The 24000-nt window shown below is 38.3% G+C and overlaps 2 protein-coding genes across 2 annotated transcripts; both read left to right on the plus strand.

The window, feature by feature from the left end:
- The first annotated feature begins 10280 nt into the window (after nucleotides 1-10280).
- On the plus strand, nucleotides 10281-11996 carry LOC115216195 (tyrosine-protein phosphatase non-receptor type 14-like). Its single transcript, XM_029785392.1, has one exon. The coding sequence runs from the start codon at nucleotides 10281-10283 to the stop codon at nucleotides 11994-11996; it is 1716 nt and encodes a 571-aa protein (XP_029641252.1).
- Nucleotides 11997-12066: 70 nt separating this feature from the next.
- On the plus strand, nucleotides 12067-13108 carry LOC115216608 (tyrosine-protein phosphatase non-receptor type 14-like). Its single transcript, XM_029786083.2, has one exon. It carries the CDS (start codon nucleotides 12092-12094, stop codon nucleotides 13025-13027), a length of 936 nt encoding a protein of 311 aa, XP_029641943.1. The 5' UTR covers nucleotides 12067-12091; the 3' UTR covers nucleotides 13028-13108.
- Nucleotides 13109-24000: the final 10892 nt, after the last annotated feature.

A 24000-nucleotide genomic window follows, 5' to 3' on the forward strand; every position in this document is an offset into this window, starting at 1 on the left:
AACTGAAAGAAGCTTGTCTTGTATATATATATATATATATATATATATATATATATATATATATATATACGAGGTGTGTGGTGCTGAAAAGTTTCTGGCTTTAAGGATATCGCGAAAGGGCTGGTTGGAGGCCCAAGCTCTTTTACAGGACTAAGAAAAACTGAAGGATGACTGCATTAAGTGTGTGAATTTGAGAGGGGAATATGTTGAACAAAATTATAATTAAATGATCCTCCTGTATTTTCTTTTAGCCAAAGCCAAGAACTTTTCAGTAAACCCACATGTGCGTGTGTGTGTGTGTGTGTGTGTGTGTGTGTGTGTGTGCGTGTTTGTATTTGTCTCCTACCACCTCTTGGTAACCGGTGTTGGTTTATTTACATTCCCGTAATCAGCAGTCCGGATAAAATAAGTACCTGGTTCAAATCGGAGTAAGTAGTGGCGTCGATTCATTCGATTATAACGCTCCAATGCGGTCCTCCAGCTTGTCCGCAGTCTACAGACTGAAATACGTAAAAGATAAAAGACATACATATGAATGTATGCATGTATATATGTATGTATGTATGTATGTATGTATGTATGAATGTATGTATGAATGTACGTACGTATGTATGTATGTATGTATATATGGATGAATGTATGTATGTATGTATGTATGTATATATGTATGAATGTATGCATGTATGTATATATGGATGAATGTATGCATGTATGTACGTATGTATGTATATATGCATGAATGTACGTATGCATGTATGTATGTATGCATGTATGAATGTGTGTGTATGTATGTATGTATGTATGTATGTATGTATGTATGTATGTATGTAAAAATGAGAGTAGTACCTGTAATTCAAAGAGCTAGCCTTGTCACACTCTGTGTCATGCTAAATCTCCCTGAGAATTGCATTAAAGGTACGCGTGTCTGTGGAGTTCTCAGCCACTTGTATGTTAATTTCACAAACAAGCTCTTCCGTTAATCGGATCAACCGGAACCCTCGTCGTCGCAACCGATTTACTGCCAATTATATATACATATACCGTAGTGGTGGCACATGGCCTAGTGGTTAGAGCAGCGGACACGCGATCGAAGGATCGCTGGTTCGAATGTGTGTGTGTTTATGAGCGAAACACCTTAGTTCAACGCGGCTCTGGCAGAAGGTAATGGCGAACTTCTGCTGACTCTTTCGCCATAACTTTCTCTCACTCTTTCCTCCTGCATCTCGCAGCTCACCTGCCACAGACCGGCGTCCCGTCCATGTGGGGAACCTATACGCCAAGGAAACCGGGAAACCGTTACTCGAGAAGGAACAAACAACAACAAACATATACATACCGTATATTTCCGCGTATAAGACGACCTTTAAATCATAAGATTTACCCTAAAAGTTTGGGGTCGTCTTATACCACCATTCTAAACATTAGAATTTAAATTTTAAGTGATTTTATAAATAAGCTTACCTCGACCTCGGTGCGATAAGTACAGACATACGTGAACAGATTAACAAAATTTTTTAAAATTGTAATATAGTTAATAAAAAGATTTTTACTTTATATATTATTGGCATATCTTCATAATAAATAGCCTGTTTGAGAGATAATTCTATATTTTTGAAATCAACTTTTATCTATGCGAGCTTGGCTGAGCAAATTTAAACATCGAGTCATGGTTGCGCTCGCAGTAACCTTTATATTTCGTTAACCTTTCAAAAAATTTAATGGTGATGTATAATTGTAGTAATAACATTTAGAATAACATATTTATATTTTTCATAGGTATCTATTATTATTTGGTGGTAAATAACATAATTTGGATTACACACAACCTTTATTTTTCAATAAAATTATTTTACAGCAGTTGAATTTAAAACATAAGACATTATAATTTTTTTATTTCCTATCAAAGTAAGTAATAATAGAAAAAAAACATCAAGCCTGCCACATATAGTTATCTAAAACCCATCAAACTCCTCACAACCATCACCATCTGTTTCTAAAAGTTTCTCATACATATCAGAAGATTCGTCACATATGCCATCATCGTAAGGATTCCTGTCTATTTCTGGTCAATCGACTTCGACTTCGTTATCGCTATTGTACAAAATATCATCTTCGGTACCATCCATGGCATTAGAGATACTGCATTTTAAAAATGATTTTATCACATTTTCTACTTTAAATGTGTCCCATGCCTTTATAACAAAATCGCAGAGAATATCAAGTGAGGCAGCACCAAGATAATTTTCTCCATTCATCATCCAGTTATTCCATTGCTCTCTCACATTATCTTTAAATGGTTAGTTTAAACTGACATCAAGTGGTTGCAGTATAGACGTCTAACCATCAGAAGTAACAGCAATATCAGTACTGGTTTTACATAACCGGGTTTTAGTATTTGCCATTACATGGTTACGAAACATATCCCAAACCAATAAACTGCATTCGTTTCATATGCCACCTGGCCGCCTGTTCCAAATATTTTCAATCCATAATTTCACACCACTCTTGTCCATCTCCCCTTTCTCGTGAAAATGAACAAAAATGTCAAGAGGAAAATCTATTTTGGGTTTTGTTTTACGTTTAAAAATAACCGTGAGTTTTAATTTTGTACTGTCAGCCATGGAGGATAATACCACCATAAACCTCGTTTTCTCATATCCTGTGCTTTTACCGAGCACTGTTTTCTTACTCCTTTCAAATCTTACGTTTTGTTACCCAGCATCTCAAAGTTTAATGGTGATTCATCCGTATTTCCAATATGAGACAATGGAAACTGATGACGTTTTCTCAGCTGGATGATGAACTGATGAAAACTGGTTACTTTGTGATCGAGATCTCTCTGAAGCTCTTGGGCGATTTTTATTTTCTCTCTTATTACCAGATATTTCCGGTTCATAAAATGATTGCACAAGTCCACTGTTCCTTTAAAATCTTTACTTTCTTCTTTATATGATCTATATGACCCATTCTGCTACATCATTTTCTAACTTTGGCCAACGAGTGCTTTCCCTCATTCTTTCTCCACTCTCGTACCATCTTCTCGGTAACATTGAATGCTCCAGCAGCAGCGCAATTGTTCGAACTCTTGGCTACTTCTATAACTTACAATTTGAAACTAGCCACATATTTTCTTCTTTGTGCTGATGGTTACATATTGGTATAGGTATAAAATAATTATAAATTTCACTTGACTAAACAGTTTGTGACTTTATATGAAGTATAGGTAAATGGTTATTAATACTCCAGGCTGGCTGTAACTATTTAGAACATTTCAGTCATAAGAACCACCATTATCGTATTGTTGTTAGCTGTTGTTATGATAGCAATAAAGTTCTGATAAAGAAGAAGAAGAATCAGGTTCCCTTCTAGGCGACGTGTGTATGAAAACTCATGGTATAGAAATGGATTTGTTATTTCGTTTATTTTAATTTCTAATGATATAGCGAATAAGAACAAAACATTTGTACTAACATCATCTTTACATGACCAACATTTGTAAAGATACCTGTTGTTGCACAGCTACTCCGTACACAGACGGTTCTGTCACTTAGCAGTCGTATTATACTACAGACTAGCTTAAGGTGACCCGCTCTACGCGCGGGTAAGAGTGTGGTTGTTACTTTCTGTTGCTTCCTTTCTGTTTTTTATCACCACATTCTCCCTCTTTGTTTCTCTCTCACTTTCCCACTCTCTTACTCTTCCTTTCTATCGGACTCTCCCTCGCTTTCTCTTACTCTCTATCTTTCTCTATCTATCTCTTTCCCATTTATAAACAACGAAAGATCTTGAGTGAGTTGAGAAACAAAATATTTTGAAAGATCAATCATAAATATCAGGCAGTGACAACGGAAAGGTCTGCTTCAAGGCAGACAGCAAAACACTAACATTTAAAAGGGACAGACGAACTTGCGAGCTGAATAAAAATGAAAAAATATTGGAAACCAAAGTTTGAAGGGATAGAATCTGAAGATAGTAGAGTCACCATGGCTGGCATTTCTTAACGACGGACAACAACGTAGTGGCAGTTTAACGGCTGGCGTAAAATTTTGAACTTGATGTAAAAGAAAATTCCTAAACACCCGCTTCTGTAAATTTTAATCCCCCTTCCAGCCCCATTTAGACCCCTTTTCATATTTTGGTTAATATAACCCTATTTCATTCGGGTCTACTCGGGCTACATTTTATAAGATGACCAAAACCCTTCAAGTCCATTGACTGAACCAAATGAAGGTTATCGATAAAAGATAAACAGAAGCTAATCATGCCAAGAGATTTAGTGAAGGCTAACGATAAAAGATAAACAGAAGCTAATCTTGACAAGAGATTTATTATCTCTTCTTTCATATTCAAACTTATCAAGCATATGCTGCTCTTTAGATATTTGCGTTGGTTACAGTTTCTTATTTCTTTTATCACTTTTACTTGTTGCAGTCATTGAACTGCGGCTATGCTGGAGTACCGCCTTGAGAGGTTTAGTCCAATGGTACTCTACCGGGGTCCACGTAGACCCTGAGGGTCCAAATAAGATTTTGAGGGGTCCCCATAAGCAAAATAGTAAATTGGGGATTCACAGTAGTACTTTAAAGGGGTCCATGGAAAAAAATATTTTGCTTTAGAAGAAAGAGCTAGGTTTCTTTCTCTAATGCTTTACATAGATTAACATGTTTCTTATTTCTGATTTCTTTATTGTCCACAAGGGGCTAAACACAGAGGGGACAAACAAGGACAAACGGATTAAGTCGATTAGATCGACCCCAGTGCTTAACTGGTACTTAATTTATCGACCCCGAAAGTATGAAAGGCAAAGTCGACTTCGGTGGAATCTGAACTCAGAACGTAATGGCAGACGAAATACCGCTTAGCATTTTGCCCGGCGTGCTAACCTTTCTGCCAGCTTGCCACCTTAGTTTAACATGTTTCTGGCAACTGAAACATGTCCTCTCAGAAAGTAGTATTGCAAACCCATTCAAGTTAATGTGTGAAAAAACAAAATAAGTATGGTTTTTAAACATTGAATAGCTACGGGGGTCCACCAGAATAAAGTAGTAGACAGAGGAGTCTATAGGTAAAAAAATGCTTGTGAACCACTGGTTTAGTCGAACAAATCGACCACAAGGTAGTTTTTTTAAAGTTTGGTTTTTATTCTCTTGGTCAGGGGACATAAACAAACCAACACCGGTTATCAAGTGGTGTGGACACACACACACATGACAGTCTTCCACAAAGTTACCGTCAAATTCACTCACAAAGCTTTGCTCGGTCAGGGTTTTTTGACACTTGTCTAGAATGCCGCGCTGTGGGTTTGAACTTGAAACCGCATGGTTGCTAGCGAACGTCTTAACCATACAGCTATGCCTGTGCCTATATTAAATTCTCATGGAAGCCTATTAAAGGTGAGGGCTTTAATATTGATTTCAGATTTTGGTACAAGGCCAGCAGTTTTGGAGGAGGAGTTAGCCGATTAGACCGGCCCCAGCAATTAACTGGTACTTACTTTATTGACCCCGAAAGGATGAAAGGCGAAGTCAACCTCGGCAGAATTTGAATTCAGAACGTGTAGACGGATGAAATTTCGCCAAGCATTTTGCCCAGCAAGCTAACGATTCTTTTCTACTCTAGGCACAAGGCCCAAAATTTTGGGGGCGGGGGCCGGTCGATTAGATCGACCACAGTATGCAACTGGTACTTAATTTATCGACCCCAAAAGGATGAAAGGCAAAATCAACCTCGGCGGAATTTGAACTCAGAACATAAAGACAGACGAAATGCCGCTAAGCATTTCACCTGGCGTGCCAACGCTTCTACCATCTCTCCGCTTTCCGCGTGGGTTTTAATAATGGAATTGTATTTAGATTTATATCACAAGTGCACGTAAACGAACAATAAGAAAAAAAAATACAGAGCAAAGAACCACATTACAATTTAAATTTAAAATAAAATACTATTAACTTTATTACTGGTGTTAAAAAACCTAACACTGATATCAGTATTTGTTACCTTCAAGAAAAAAAAAAAGAAAACACATTATGTAGAATAATTTAAGATATTCAACAAGCCATTATGTTCCCGGAGCATTATTTAATAATTGAAAAATAACTAATGGCTACTTTAAAGATATCGAGCTCGGTATCGAGCAGAGTATCAAGTCGCCTCTTTTATAAATTTGCAACATATTCGGTTGTTTAGATAACAGTTATACTACTATGCTGAACCCTTTCTCAACCAGGTATGAGGGGGTAAAAATGCTAACAGTAATTTTGCTTCTTTCCCAAAGACAGGGATATTTTGCTGCTGAAACCACGACTCTTAATTTTTGATACAGTTCTATATTTAAGAGATGAAGAATTATGTAAATAATGTGCTTAATTTTTGAGTTGTTAATTTGCAATGCAAATTGAAGTAGTGATATTGAGGTGTGTATTCTGGGTTTGCTAGGTGAGCGCTGCTCGCATATCAGGGATGGTGAACTTACTATAAAGGTAGACTGAAAAGTTCATAGGCTGGTCATGGAGTGATGCAAGAGCTATGAAATCTTATATGCATTAATTTCAGTACTTCTTATCAAAAGCCGCATTTATTTTTTCTTTTCTGGTAAAATAACATCTAACTATTCAAAAGGAAAATTCAAAAGTAACTAGTAGCGACTTACCTTAAAAATTGATAAAATTTGACACCGTCGTGTTATCAAGTACCTGCAGAAATAGTGTTTAGCTTCCCAACGACATTCACACTATAGGATGGTCCGAAAGTCTTGTTACCCCCACCTACCAAAAAGTAATGAGAACAATAGAAGAACCATTCATATTGGGCCATCTCTCTAAGGCGGCGAGCTGGCAGAAACGTTAGCACGCCGGGCAAATGCTAAGCGGTATTTCGTCTGCCGCTACGTTCTGAGTTCAAATTCCGCCGAGGTCGACTTTGCCTTTCATCCTTTCGGGGTCGATTAAATAAGTACCAGTTACGCACTTGGGTCGATATAATCGACTTAATCCGTTTGTCTGTCCTTGTTTGTTCTCTCTGTGTTCAGCCCCTTGTGGGTAGTATAGAAATAGGTATTTCGTCTGTCTACGTTCTGAGTTCAAATTCCGCCGAGGTCGACTTTGCCTTTCATCCTTTCGGTGTCGATTAAATAAGTACCAGTTACGCACTAGAAACGATATAATCGACTTAATCCGTTTGTCTGTCCTTATTTCTCCTCTCTGTGTTTAGCCCTTTGTGGGTAGTAAAGAAATAGGCATTTCGTCTGTCTTTACGTTCTCAGTTCAAATTCGACCTTGCTTTTCATCCTTTCGGGATCGATAAGTTAACTACCAGTTGGGGTCGATCTAAATCGACTGGTCCCCTCCCTCAAATTTCGGACCTTGTGCCTAGAGTAGAAAAGAACATTTCTACATATTAGGGAAGGGCGATTTCAAATTTGGGGATCATCAACTATTATGTAAGTCTACTCTTGAAGTGGCTGACTGCATTTGACTCAATAATCATCTTTGATCTCGGTGCTGTTTGAGCGTAAATTAATACCAATTTGAATTGATCTTGCTTGAATAAGTTCATTATCTTACTAGTTCGTTGAATAATTTCTTAGAAAATTATGTGGGCGTGTGTGTGTGTGTGTGTGTGAGTGAGATTGTATGTGTGTATGTTTAATTCTTTTATTTCTTTATAGGTTGCAGTCATTTGGTTGAGGTCAAGGTTGAACGCCGCTTTAAAAGGAGTTTTTTTTTATTCGAAGAAATCGATTCCAGGACTTATTCTTTGTAAGCTTAATACTTATTCTATCGGTCTGTTTTACCGAACCGCCAAGTTGCGGGGACATAAACATACTACCATCAGTTGGGAAGTGACGGTGCAGGGAAAAACACAGGCACAAAACACACACATACACATAAATACATAAATATGTATATATAAATACATACATACACACAGACATACACACACATATATATATATATACACACATAAATACATATATATATATATATATATATATATATGAACTGAAAGAATCCCGTTTTATATATATATATATTATATATATAAATATAAATATTCAACGGGCTTCTTTCAGTTTCCGTCTATCAAATCCATTCGTAAGGTTATGGTCAGTACAAGGCTATAGCAGAAGACACTTGCCAAAGGGGTCACGCAGTGAGAGTGAACCCGGAACCATGTTGTAGGAAGCAGGCTTCCTAGCACCACCCCTCCACACAGTAATTCAAAATGAATGGCGCAAAAAAAAAGTATATATGTCAGTGCTGTAATGAATATATTGCAAAAATATCGATGGAACATGAAAGGTTAACTCTTCAAGTTTCTACCGACAGCCATATATGTCCGATGTTGGCGCCCTTTGCCACACGTCTACAGGATAAATCTAGTTCTTGTCACGCCCGTGCCAGCATAGCCTCGTGAGTTGACCATCTTTGTTTTTGTACCATTGTGTGTGTATGTGTGTGTGTGTGTTCTTTTATTCTTTTATTTGTTCCAGTCTGTTGACTGCGGCCATGCCGGAGCACCACCTTTAGTCGAGCAAACCGGCCCCAGGACTTATTCTTTGTAAGCCTACTACTTATTCTATCGTACTCTTTTGCCGAACTGCTAAGTAACGTGGACGTAAACACACCAACATCGGCTGCCAAGCTATGTTAGGGAGGACAAATACAGACACACAAACACATACATACAAACACACACACACACACACACACACACACACACATATATATATATATATATACACAACGGGCTTCTTTCAGTTTCCGTCTACCAAATCCACTCACAAGGCTTTGGTCAGCCTGAGGCTATAGTAGAAATCACTGGCCCAAGGCACCACGCAGTGGGACTGAACCTTGAACCATGTGGTTGGTAAGTCCCACTGTGTAGTATCTTGGCCGAGTGTCATCTATTATGGTTCCGGCCCGACCAATGTGAGTTAGTTTGGTTGACGGAAATTGTGTGGAAGCCCAGGATATGTATGTGTGTGTGTGTGTGTGTGTGTGTGTGTTTGTGTCTGTGTTTGTTCGCCATTGCTTGACAACCTATATTAGTTTATTTATTTCCCGCTCTGTAGCAGTTCGGCAAAAGTGACCGATAAAATAAGTACCAGGTTTTTAAAAAATGAAGTACTGGAATCAATTCATTCGAAAAAAAAAAATTCCTCTAGGCGGTGCCCCAGCATGGCCACAGTCCAATGACTGAAAGAAAAGAGTGAAAGAGAGAAGAGGTGGGAGAGACTCCCAATCCGAGCATCTGCATTGAAAGAGTAGATGAAAAGTACCGGTTTGGTCTGAATGCTTGCAACATGGTGAAGTCAGCTAAAGATACGAAGAGAAAATGTGTTGGTGCTTAACCGAGCGCTGTGTTAGACCTATCAGGTTAATACCTTACAATTTCAAAGGTAAAAAAATCAGTTTGTAGATATATGCAAAATAACTGTTGAGGGTTGTGTCCAATAGATGCTATTTTGTAATTACATTTTTTACGCGCCTAAACAAGTCTTCACATTTAACAATCCAATTTCACATTGTATTTAATTTTTAGAGTATGCTTTCTCAAATTTGAATCTGTTTACGATCATGTACACACTCTGAATATTGGAGTGCGGAAACTGATTACACCAGGTTGCTCCCAGTAATAAATTACAAAGAACTAAAGGAACAGACATGTTAAAGTACGATTGAAAGAAAGGCAAGTAAGCGATTGGCTCGACGGGGCGGGTGTCATCGCTTTCATTTTTCATCCTATCATTATATCATTCGTTTTTTTTAAAAATTTTTTTGTCCCCATTTGTGTATGTCCCCTCTATGTTTAGCCCCCTGTGGGCAATAAAGAAATCGATCATGAACACACCCATTTTTCATGTATTTACTAACTCGCAAGGATGCATTGATTAGAACATGAAGACAGTGAGCATGAAAAGTAGAGAAGCTCTCTGAGTTGTTAGACAACGATGTCACAAAATCAGACACTTTGATTTGAAACTGAAACGCAGGCATCTTCAGTTGAAATCTAAAATTATTAAAAAAAACAACAGAAATTCATTGTTATTAAATTGTAATAGAAAATTGCTGCACGTATTCTAAGATTTTCTCAAGCTCTCACGCACACTCGTCACACAAACATATAAATAAAGCAGTAAAGCAAAAAAAAAAAAAAAAATCATAAAAATAAGAATAACAGCTTAAACCATATCAAAATACTTCACTGCAGACATCGAAGATTCGGGACAAAGCACAGCTAGCCTTTTGTGAATGTAGCATAATATTGAAATTGCCACAATGAAATCGGTTGATATAGATACTAAAGATGGAATGAAGGTTATTGTGTTCGCGTTCGATAGAGTTTGTTTTGAAACTATGGTATTCCCTCATACTGTCGGTCATGAGTGCATGGCTTTTGCTATCCACCAACTTGGAATAACAGATGCAAGATATTTTGGTTTCCGTCACGTCACTAATGACGTGAGAGTTGAATGGATTGATTTGAACAAGCCTTTGGGGACCCAACTCGACAAACATTGTAGTCAACATTGTTTTTATTTTGGAGTGATGTACTATATATCGCGTGCTTATAACATTAAGGATGAGGCTGCCCTGTATCAGTATTTCAGGCAACTTCATGTTGATTATTTATATAGTCAGTATGATTGTTTACTTGAAAGGGCTATCAAACTGGCTTCGTTTTACCTTCGAGTGATTCTAGGTCCATACGATCCCAAAACGCATACTGTTACGACAGTGGGCCGCCACCTTCTTTTTCCTGCTAGCATACGGAGGGACGAGAAAATTGCTACAGCTGCTCAAGAAAAAGCTTTTCAGAATTACCAAACCCTTCATATATCTTCTACAACTAGTATGGTTTTTTATATAATTGAATTCGAGTCTGCGACGTACTACGGCCTAGAGTGTCACCCTGCCATACTTTCCGAGAGTCGTGAGGCGGTGCATCTAATAACGTCCTACAACGGTATCATGGTGAAATATTTAAGGTCCCCTGATGCTTTTCTCCTCAAGTGGTCAGATATTGCCGCAGTCACACGTTCTCAAAAGTCTAGTATAATTATCCAACAGTTATCTCGCTCCATACAACTAGAACTGGCTGATAAGAAGAGAGCAAAATATTTCTTCCAAATGGCTTTCCTTTTGATGCATTTTTATCAAGATAATCCAGAGTTCTGCGACAGATCGACAAAGGAACCTGCCAAGCCTGACGGCTACGAATCTTACTCGTTGCTGCTGTCAAGTTCTCAGTCGGAGACTCTGAGATCTGTTCTTCGTTACCAGCAGTCGCTGACTTCTATTCCTGATAACGTTCGATCGTCTCCCAAATCTCTTTATGAAGCTACTGAAACTGCGCAATACCTCCTCGCTCAACCGTCACGTCCAGAACAAACTGCTCTAGGTGCAACAGAAGCAATTACTAGTCCATCGAAACCCTTAACGAGCGTCAGCGCTGCTGAGATACGTCTTGATGAAGAATTATTCCTGACTGGTTCCAAGGATATAAAATATGAAGCGAAGAAACTTAACAAAAGTAGTCAAACGCAATCTTTTTACATATCTATGATTAATGAACGATTCCAGAAGTATACCGAAACCAGTCCGATGCATTTACTTTCTCAAACTTTAAAAAATATTCTGCAGTATCTAGATGCAATAGAAAAGGCTGAAGGTGAAACCCAAGCGGATATTAAATCTAAACAAAGTACGGAAAAACATTTCTCCGATTCGCAACCATTGAAAGAAAGTGGCATTCCTTATAGATATCCACCCAAATATCCATTTCCAAAAACCAAGTCGAAGGATACGGACATAGATCCTGCGAAACCTATTACCGTAGGGCAAATTTTGAAGAGAGTTCAAGACATTCAAGTACGAGATAAAAGCACTGAGTCCGTTTCACCCGCTAAATTGGAGAAAAGTAAGGAGTCGAAAGTTTCTGAAACTCAAACCATGTTGCCTAGTAGGAAGTACACATATCTGAACCACCGGTAACTGAGCCAACTTATCAAGCCCTCTCTAAATCGGAGTTGTTGGCCCTAGAAAGTTCTAAAGGAGCTGTACATAAGCATTCCAAGAAGCCATTTATTATGGTGGCTTCAGGTGCATTTAAAGACATTCGAAGTAGAGATAAATATGAAAATCTGCAACGTAAATTAAATGAGGGCGAGGTTTTCACCGAGTTTCGCTCAACTGGCGTAAAAAGTCAAATGCCTTGTTCTGTTGGTTGTCATGTAGATAACCTTTCTCGAAATCGCTATCAATCTATTGTACCTTATGACGAAAATCGTGTACAACTGTCTGGAAGACCTGACAATATGCTTGGTTATATAAATGCGTCTAGTATAAAATGGAGACGCGGTCTGCATAAATTGAGCTTCATTGCAGCTCAAGCGCCGCTAAAAAATACTGTCGAAGATTTTTGGCAAATGATTTGGGAACAAAAGGTTTCTATAATAATTATGCTGAATGCCAGGGATGACGAGGATAAACTTTTGTGTTGTCAGTACTGGCCTCAAGAATGGAATCTTGATCAAAAATTTCAGAGTGGACCGTTTACAGTTACTTTCCATACGTATAGGAGAACTCCCGAGTACTTTTTAGATGTTCTGACAATCACCAATGCTTCTGGTGAGCAACAGCTAATAAGTAATCTTTATTTCACTCAATGGTCAGGAGATGACTGTCCGTGTGATTTATCAATTTTTGTCAGCATTTTGGAAGAGATTGACTCTGTACAAAATCTTATGCGCACTAAAGATCCCGTCCAAGCTCCTATCGCTGTCCTGTGTCATGATGGAGTTGGTCGTACCGGTGTCCTAATAATGTCTTATATTATGAAATATTGTCTAAAGCATGACATTGAAATGAATATATCACACTTGCTTGGCTTCCTCCGCTCCAATAGAATGTTTATGGTTACTTCACTAAAACAATATATTTCCGTTCATGAAGCTTTGATTTATTTCCTGAAAGGCTTATTTGCTCCTTCAAAATCGTATCTCGTTGGTCCATTTAGGATCTAGTCTGAAATTAAACGACTTTAATCGTATGGAATTTACATATTTTTCTTTTGGAACTACATTTTTCATGAGTACTTTCCTGTTAAAAAAGTTGCAATAAAGTGGAAAATTAAGACGTCTCGTTAGACATTTTATTTTTAACTAACCTACGAGAAACCCTTTAATTTCACTAATTTCCTACGTGTAAATTATCAACTACATGAAGCTTCGAAGTTTGGCTAGAACACCAAGATAAATGTCGAGTGTGGAAATTAAAACAAAAAAAAAATGGCTGCCATATATTCACAATATTGTCTAATCAGCCTTTTAAAGCTTTAATTGGAAGAATTTGATGGCTGAACTGTTTAGTTGCAGCTGTAAACATTTTTTTTCTAGAAAACCTTTCCTCTAGAAGACTGAGAAATGGTTCACTACTCTCTATTTGGTAGCTTTGTCACTGATGTCTTTTTTATACTTCTATAAAATCCTCAAAGGTGTAATTCGAGGCATGCTTTTTTTTAGCCGCCAATTATCTCCCCATTCTCACCAGGCGTCGTTCTACATCAAATTTTCCTTATCCTTCTCTCCAACAACAAAATTAAAAATTTACAAATTCCGCTTTTGTTGTTGTTCTCCAGTCTAAGGACTTGAAAATATAGGATCTGCATCTTCATAAATTAACAGTCTACAAGGAATCTTTCAAGGAACTCTTAGCTCTGTAGCAACAGTGGCTAAATCTCTCAAATCTGACCATACTGTGGTAATTGAGAAAGCGCATGTTGGAAAATTCCGTCCTGTAAATAGAAAATCCAGCTTGCAAACCTTTGTTATAGGCCTGCTGAATTGAGATTCGTCTGAATTAACGAATGTCGTAGCAAAGGAGAGAATAATGTTCTTTTCATTGTCCCTTTCTGTATGGTAATTTAAAATCCTTTAGCATTTAAACCGGCCATATTAGGCTCCGATATTCTTTTATGTTCAAACTAGCCAGATTTGGCCTGTCACTCCTATCCTACATAGTCATTTTAAAAACAATCACCTCCTCGAAATCTCTAAACTACAAGATAATGCATGAATAATTCAAAACCATGTGAATAAATATTACATCAAACAGTAATCTGAATTCTAGTGGGTTAAACAAGTCCATACAGTTTTCTTTACACTCTATCGAATCTGCAACAGCCAAATTTAATCCCCCTCTCCCCCATAACAAATCCTCGTAAATGCTTCCAATTTTCATCTTAGGCTCTAAAATTCTCACACCAAATGCATTTTACAATTGACATCTTAATATTATTTGCATTTTATAGTTGGTATGCCCAGCTATAGTGAAATAATTAAAACTAATCTCTCCCGTAGGATTTTAGTGTCGTGGTGTCATGAACGAAGTACTTAATTCTAAGAACCCTAAAAGAGATTAAAATGCAATAGATCGATTCTAGGGTTATAATTATGGGTGACAATTTCATATGACACCGCTAGAAAAAACTGCCGTTCAAACCGAAAAGATCCTCGTTCGCCTTAAAACAAAAATCAATGCCAATAATAAAAACACTACAGCTTATTTTGTTTGGGGAGTCATAGTGCCTTAGTATAACATTCACCGGTTCAAATTCCAATCATTTATCTTGTGTTAAATTTTTAAAGTGATTTTTTTTGTGTATTCCCATTCGTGTATCTGACCCCAAAATCGGATTGCATTTTCCCCTCTGTGTTGGCCCCTTGTGAACAATAAAAAATCAAGTGTCATATGAAGGCACTATGGCTCTCCCGCAAGCAACAAAATTTGTTTGAACACACGAATTCATATAAAGAATCTTGCAAACCAGATACAAAATCTACAGCTGATAAATTACTCGTATAGAATAATTTACTCAATATTTTAGACGTAATTGTAATTTAAGCCATGAAAATAAACCTCGGACCAGTTGAGTGTGGCCCTCATTTACCTTAAAAATCGAACATGAAATTTGGTAGGCACTGTTGGGTAAGTCCTAGCGAGATTGAAACTATACCGCCAATTTTAAATATACTTCAAATTAATAATTCGAGACGTCAGCTTCGCTTTCGTAAGTTTGAATTTCACACTCTAGCAGAAAAGGGAAGCAACTGTAGTTATTAAGCTTCTGTGTGCGTTTTTAATGATAGTGTATTATATTATTGGCATGTCTCTCCGGCTATCTCGACAACTCAGCCAACGTAGCCTTGAAATATGTACCGAAAGAGATGCAAATTCAACGTTGTAAACAGGAGTAATGTAACTTTCGTTGGCTCACAGTGCTGAGTTATTAAATTTCTCTGATACAACTCCCAATAAATTTGTATCTCTCACCAACTTTATCTAGAAATTAGAATAAGTGGCTACATATCACCTTATATCAGCAAATAGAAACAAATCTTTTTTTTTTTTCATTAAAAAAAAAAAAAACTTGTCGTATACTTTTCCTTGCCACTTAATATAATCACTAATAATTTTTTTTATTAACAATCTTAGAATGTTAAAACCAATATTTCAGCGTTGACTTTGTAATCTGTTTAGTGTGCAATTTTTTTCATTAAAATTTTATTTTCATATAATTTTTAAGAATAAAACAATTTCGATGATTATGCAACACAGAGAACGGTCTTTCTGCCGTCGGCGGAGAAATTCTTGATAAATTTTTTAAAACTCATTTACAGAAACAATTTCCTTAAACCGTTTTGTTTCTCTTACATCAAATGCCATTATTACAGTGCGGAACGAAACTATTGGGTGCAGTTGTCTGGACGCTGACGTGTGGCACGGCTGACTGGACACTGTTTTAGCAACAGTACTATTTCGAGCTACACGTAAACGCAGTCACGCGATAGACATTATAATTTATCAACACGATTGACATACCCACTTTTCTCTCTTCTCTTGCACATAATGTGAAATATGTTCACACAGAAGGGGCTGTCAAATAGGTAGCACCAAAACTACTATGCTAAAATGTCTCGTACACATTCCAGTATTATGCTCTTCCATCTATGTATGTCAATATCTTACTGGCAGAGGGCGGCGAGCTGGCAGAATCGTTAACACGCCGGACAAAATGCTTAGCGGTATTTCGTCTGCCGTTACCTTCTGAGTTCAAATTCCGCCGAGGTCGACTTTGCCTTTCATCCTTTCGGGGTCGATTAAATAAGTACCAGTTACGCACTGGGGTCGATGTAATCGACTTAATCCGTTCGTCTGTCCTTGTTTGTCCTCTCTGTGTTTAGCTCCTTATGGGTAGTAAAGAAATAGGTATTTCGTCTGCCGTTACGTTCTGAGTTCAAATTCCGCCGAGATCGACTTTCGTGGTCGATAAATTAAGTACCAGTTGCATACTGGGTTCGAACTAATCGACTGGTCCCCTCCCCACAAATTTCGGGCCTTGTGTCTAGAGTAGAAACGAATATCTTACTGGCAGAATTGTTAGCACGCTGGACAAAAAATGCCTTGAAGCATTTCGTCTGCAGTTGCGTTCTGAGTTCAAATTCAGCCGAGGTCGACTTTGCCTTTCATCCCATCGGACTCCTACTAAAATTTGAAATCAATATTTTACTATTCATTATAGCCGAAATATCGAACAAATACATCTTCCAATGCTATTTCCAACTTGCGAAAGCTGCAATATATGGGGCTACACACAGAGGAGACAAACTGATTAAGTCGATTATATCGACGCCAGTGCGTAACTGGTACTTATTTAATCGACCCCGAAAGGATGAAAAGCAAAGTCGGCCTCGGCGGAATTTGAACTCAGAACGTAGCGGCTGACGAAATACTGCTAAGCATTTCGCCCGGCGTGCTAACGGTTCCGCCAGCTCGCCGCCATATATGGTTGCTATTTCTGCTTGAAACATATACTTTACCAAGTTCATACAACTTAATTGAAAGCATTAACGTCACAACACCCCATATTATCCTTTTAAGATATACGGTATTTTTACGTATTGTGTGTGTATAATGAGAAATTTGGAACTGATATAGTGAGTATTAAAATAAAATTCTATGATATGGTTGATGTATATTAGGATTTGATGAATTGCATGGGGACTTCTATCTCTAAATAACATACATTTCCTTATCGAGAATAATTCAATTTATTTGAATCCCTGTGACGCCGGAATTTTTATTCCCTAATAAATAAAATTATATATATATATATATTATATATATATATATATTATATATATATATATATATATATATATATATATATAATGTATAAAAGCAAAAACACATTTTTGATTTTTCTAAGAAAATCTGTCATTTCACGATTACTAATCTATTATTTACGGTTTTGCAACTGCGGGATTTCAGGTTCAATCTCACTGCACGGAACCTTTCAAATGTCGTCTACCTTATCTTCGGGCCGATCAGCGACTTATGCAGTGCCTAATATTTTGATAAACAAAACATTTTTCTTTTGTCCTTTGCGTGGTTCAGTCATTGAACCACGGCCATACTGGGGCAGTGCCTTGAAGTCGGCCGCATTACCTTTCTAAGTCTAGTAGTATTCTATATCCTTTTTTTCTGTCGAATCGATGACGTAATCCAGTCAACACCGGTTGTCAAGCTATAGTCACAACCCACGTACACACATGTATGCATATATATCACGTGACCGACCAGACTACCGGATGTTGTTATGCATGGCTGGTCACAATGCGCTTAGCGTCGTATTAGCTTTTGACTACGCCGTCGCAATGTTCACCCATTTACAGCTGGCTGGACTCGAGCAACATGAAATAAAGTGTATTGCTCAAGAACAAATCGTACTGCCCGGTCTGTGGTTCGAAACCTCGACTGCAGTATCGTGAGCGCAACATCTCTAACCAGTAAGCCACGCACCTTCACTGTAGATGGATGTGTGGATAGATCTACACAAAGAGCTCTGTGTGCGTGTTTAATTTCAATTATAAATCGGGAACTATTTAAATTAGTTTCATATTTTACAAGATTCTTACGAAATAAACATTCAAATAGAGAACCCACTTTTTTCTATTTAGAAATACTGAGAACTTTATCTGTCTATGATGGTCTTTGAACGCAAGATGATAAACATTAATTTCTGAACTGAATAATATTTTGGACACGTATCAATTGAAAAGTCAAAAGATGTCGATAAAAGTCTGATAATTTGAAATCACTAGTAAAACTAGTATCTAACCAGTATCATTGCAAATCATATTTTGTTATCATTAAGTCTGTCACGTCATGAAGATTTGGTCTTAAGTTTCATTTGCATTATATATCCTATAGAAACTTTAACCCATTCTTTTCCTCAGTGCGTTTAACTCTTATCTGCTTCACAGCTATTGGCGCAGCTATGGCTGTGTTTATGATCTCTGTTAATTTTGTTTTCTTTTATATACCTATTTCTTTATTGCCCACAAGGGGCTAAACATAGAGGAGACAAACAAGGACAGACAAAGGTATTAAGTCGATTACATCGATCCCAGTGCGTAACTGGTACTTAATTTATCGACCCCGTAAGGATGGAAGACAAAGTCGACCTCGGCGGAATTTGAACTCGGAACGTAACGGCAGACGAAATATCGCTAAGCATTTCGCCCGGCGTGCTAACGTTTCTGCCAGCTCGCCGCCTTGTTTTCTTTTCTACACCAAGACGCTATGAGCGAAGGAGAAAACGCTAGGTTGCCCAGCCTTTCTAAACAGCAGCACTGAAGGCGCGTAGCTTAGAGGTTAGGGTATTCGACACACGATCGTAAGGTCGTGAGCTCGATTTCCGGCAGTGTGTTATGCCCTTCAGCAAGACATTTCATTTCATGTTGCTTCAGTTCACTCAGCTGTAATTCAAAAGGAGCCAGCCTTGTCACATTCTGTGTTACGCTGAATCTCCCTGAGAACTACGTTAAGGATATGAGTGTCTGTGGAGTACTTAGTCACTTGCATGTTAATTTCATGAGGAGGCTGTTCCGTTGATTGGATCAACTGTAACCCTCGTTGTCACAACGGATGGAGTATCAATAAGCAACAACATTAGTGTAAGTGGGTAAAATCGTTTCAATCTCAAATTGAAACCGCATCGCAGCCTCGATTCCTGTACAGAATGTAAGTTAAACAAATAACTATTCTAACTTTGGACACAAGGTCAACAATTTTTGAGGTCACATCGATCCTAGTACTTGGCATGTAATGTTTTATCGACCCCCGAAAGGATGAAAGTCAAAGCTGACCTTGGTGGATTTGAACTCAGAATGTAAAGAACCGGAAGAAATCTTGCTAAGCATTTTATCCAGTATGATAATGATTCTGCCAATCCATCGCTTTATCTTTTCTACAATAGTGGAGGCGCAATGGCCCAGTGGTTAGGGCAGCGGACTTGCGATCGGAGGATCACAGTTTCGATTCCCACACCGAGCGTTGTGTGTGTTTATTGAGCGAAAACACCTAAAGCTACACGAGGCTCCGGCAGTGGTGGTGGTTGCGACCCCTGTTGTACTCTTTCGCCTTAACTTTCTCTCACCCTTTCTTCCTGTTTCTAGGGTAACGCTGCGATGGACTGGCGTCCTGTCCAGCTGGGGGGAACACATACGCCACAGAAACCGGGAAACCGGGCCTATGAGCCTGGCTAGGCTTGAAAAGGGCGCATAAATAAAATAAATAAAAACAATCGATACAAGGCCTGAAATTTTAGGGAATGGGGTTACTCGATTAAATCGATATCAGTGCGTAACTGGTCCTAATGTCATCGAAACGACGAAAGGCAAAGCCGACCAGGGTGGAATTTGAACTCAGAACGTAAAAAGCAGACAAAATGCCGCTAAGCCTTTTGTCTAGCACGGTAACGATTCTACCAGCTCAATTCTGCTGCCTTTCAAATTTTTGATATAAGGCAAGCAGTTTTTGAGGTGGGGAAGGTGTAAGTAGATTACATCGACCCCAGTGTTTAACTGGTACTTATTTTATCGATCCCGAAAGGAAGAAAGGCAAAGCCGACTAGGGTAAAATTTGAACGTAAAGACAGACGAAATGCCGTTAAGCTTCTTGTCTAGGACGATAACGATTCTACCATCTCGATTCTGCCGCCTTTCAAATTTTTTATATAAGGCAAGCAGTTTTGGAGGTGGGTTGTAAGTGGATTACATCAATCCCAGTGTTTAACTGGTACTTATTCCATCGGGCCCGAAAAGATGAATGGCAATGTCAATCTCGACGGAATTTGAACTCGGAACGTGTAGATTGATGAAATGCTACTAAACATTTTGACCGACGTGCTAACGATATTGCCAGTACGCCGGACGAAGTGCTGCTAAGCATTTTATCCGGTGTGCTAACAATCCTGCCGGCTCGCCGCCTAAACTATAAAAATATTTACAGCAAAATATATATCAGGTGGAGGCGCAATGGCCCAGTGGTTAGAGCAGCGGATTCGCGGTCGTAGGATAGCGGTTTCGATTCTCAGACTGGGCGTTGTGAGTGTTTATTGAGCGAAAACACCTAAAACTCCACGAGACTCTAGCAGTGGGGTAGTGGCAAATCCTGTACTCTTTCGCCACAACTTTCTCTTACTCTTTCTTCTGTTGGCCTGCTCGCTTAGCCAGCGTGGTGGCGTCATTTGAAGGCTAAAACAGTGCATTGTGTAGCAGCATCTGATAGCCTAGTCGGTCACGTGATATATCATGTATTTAATGAGTGTTTCTGTAATGGTCAGCAAAGCATAAACTCTCAACTGTGATCGTGTCTGGTATGGAAGAATCCACTTTGTATACCACCCACAAATTAGTGTGCATTCTTGTCACAGTTTATGATTATACAAACTAGCTCAATTTGCGATTGTCGGTTTCAGCTAAATCGTCTACACACCACAGCTTAATATTCAACCACGTGTGAATGCCCAAAACATCATAGTTAAACGCTAACGTAAAGACTCAGTAATACCTCCAGAAAACCATGAATGTAATTTTTTTAATTAATTATACTCTATTAACCCAGGGGTTTTGATGAAAACACACAGACCATAACCACAAAGGCTTGTACCTTTACAGATTTTGTTCTGCTAAGCAGTTGAGCATGGCTGGGTTTATTAAAGTATTGCACTTACCTTCGTATGATTAGGTGGTGCGTAGTATTCTTGAGCGAAACTTCATTTCACGCAAAAAAAAAAAAAAATGGATCTCCGTCGGTTACGACGAAGAGAGTTGCAGTTGATCCGATTAATAGAACAGCCGGTTCGTGAAACCAACGCACAAGTACCCTTAATGTAGTTCTCAGGTAGATTCAGCGTGATACAGAATGTAACAAGGCTGGCCCCCTTTGAATTACAGGTACAACCCACTTTTTTTCCCAACCGAATGCACTGGAGCAATTTGAAAAAAAATGTCTTGCTCAGCATAACGCACCGCCTGGAATCGAACTCGCGGCCTTACGATCCGGAGCGAAGTACACTAACCACTAAACCACGCGCCTTCACTCGTCATTTGACGTTGCTCCAGTTAATGCAGGTGTAATGAGTTGCAGCAATAGACGGGAAGTTAACTCTATGACGGATAGAGTACAATAGGAAAATGTTGGGATCCCGGTTACTTATTCGCCGGAATATGAAAACCGGATTAAACTCCGGTCATGTGCGTCTTCATGTTCATAACAAACCCAAGGAGATGAGAAACAGGTTTTCCTCTGGATCGAATGCAACTTCTACTGCAAATATAAAAATAATTATTATTTCTTTACTACCCATAAGGGGCTAAACACAGAGGGGACAAACAAGGACAGATATCGATCCCAGTGCATAACTTGTACTTAATTTATTGACCCAGAAAGGATGAAAGGCAAAGTCGATCTCGGCGGAATTTGAACTCAGAACGTAACAGCAGACGAAATACGGCTACGCATTTCGCCCAGCGTGCTAACGGTTCTGCCAGCTCGCCGCCTTTTATATAAAAAAATAATAATTAGAAATATTGCATTTCTAAATCTCTCAGGGAGACTTATACAGTAGCAGCACGTTAAACTGATGGTTTGTTGCTAACTTAATGCGGCAGTCTCAGGAAAGGGAAGAATGCTACTGCTATTTAGCGCCAGGAAACATCGTTTCCAGTTGGCTACGTGACACAAGCTTTCTGTGTCCTTAAGTTTTCAAAAAGGGGAGATAAGCACCTCCACCCAGCAAAGCCATCAGCTTATTAAATTCTTTTATTTTACTGCTTTCAGTCATTGCATTGCAATGATACTGGAACACACTGAGCCTAGCCTTTATTTAAATCTGGCGTTATTTTTGTCACTTTTTATTTGTTGAAAAATTATCTTTGTGACAAATGACGCTTCTGCAGAGGTAAATTTTCTAGGAATCAATTTTGGGCCCAGACTCCAGACCATTTAAATTACACCAGTAATGTTTCCGGAAAAGATGTAGTTAGCACAACTTCCTACAACTCGTCCATTTGCATTAGGCGATGTAGTTCATGTCGTTGACATATAAACAAACAGGATGATCATGGCTGAAAAGCCTTTGATCAGAGTTTAGCTTACTAGAGGCTAAACAACATCAATAACGACAGCAACAACTTTTCTAGCGTTTCCATAAGACGTGTTAGGGCCTAGTTTGATACCTTCAGCTAACTGATTGGATAGTTCATCTAGAGCTAAGTATACATACATATATATATATATATATATATATATATATATATATATATTATATATATATAATATATATATATATATATATGTATATATGTATATATATATATATATACATTTACATATATATTTACATATATATATATTTACATATATATATATATTTACATATATATTTACATTTATACGCCTCTCTCTCTTCCCCTCTCTCTCTCTCTCTATATATATATATATATATATGTGTGTGTGTGTGTGTGTGTGTGTATAATAGCATACTACAACTCATTCATGAGAGTGGGTGGGAGTACTGTGATATTGCTGATTGTTTCATTAACTACTGTATTGAGTTCAAGTACTACTATGTCGAGTCATTTGTGGCTCTGGTTTAAGCACCTCTTCCCGCTTCAAAATAAATAATTACATAAATAAATGAATAAACAAACAAACAAACTCAGTATAATTTGATGACTGGACTTGTCAACTGCCTCTTGTTCCTGAATACAAACTTCACTAAGGCATTTGTTTTTGGGAAAGACAATTTCATCTATTGTTGTTAAGGCGGCGAGCTGGCAGAAACGTTAGCACGCCGGGCGAAATGCGTAGCCGTATTTCGTCTGCCGTTACGTTCTGTGTTCAAATTCCGCCGAGGTCGACTTTGCCTTTCATCCTTTCGGGGTCGATAAATTAAGTACCAGTTACGCACTGGGGACGATGTAATCGACTTAATCCGTTTGCCTGTCCTTGTTTGTCCCCTCTGTGTTTAGCCCCTTGTAGGCAATAAAGAACTAAGAAGCCTTAGCACGCCGGGCGAAATGCTTAGCATATTTCGTCTGTCTTTACGTTCTGAGTTCAAATTCCGTCGAAATCGACTTTGCCTTTCGTCCTTTTCGGAGTCGATAAATTAAGTACCAGTTGCGTACTGGTATCGATCTAATCGACTGGCCCCTTCCCCAAATTTCAGGCCTTGTGCCTAGAGTAGAAAAGAATTTCATCTATTGTTGTTAATTTTTACATTAAATTATATATCCGCCAATCTTCAAAAGAAATTTTAAAATATAAAAATAACTGCGTCATACAGTAAAGTTTAACTTGTGACCTAGTTTGGTCTGTGGTAATTTTGTTGCTCACTCAACGAATTTTCTTGAGAAAGATATGATTGCCTTGTGTTGACGGTCATGATAATAAAAGTAAATGGATCCTCCGTCGGTTTCGACAATCACTATTCCAGTTATTTGATCAGGAGGACTACCTAGGCATTAGAATACGAATGGTTTAGGTGGTGTGACTTGGCGGGAGCGTTAGAACGCCGGACAAAATGCTTAGCGGGTATTTCGTCTGCCGCTACGTTCTGAGTTCAAATTCTGCCGAGGTCGATTTTGCC

This window comes from Octopus sinensis, linkage group LG10 (assembly GCF_006345805.1).
Source record: "Octopus sinensis linkage group LG10, ASM634580v1, whole genome shotgun sequence".
Taxonomy (NCBI): domain Eukaryota; kingdom Metazoa; phylum Mollusca; class Cephalopoda; order Octopoda; family Octopodidae; genus Octopus; species Octopus sinensis.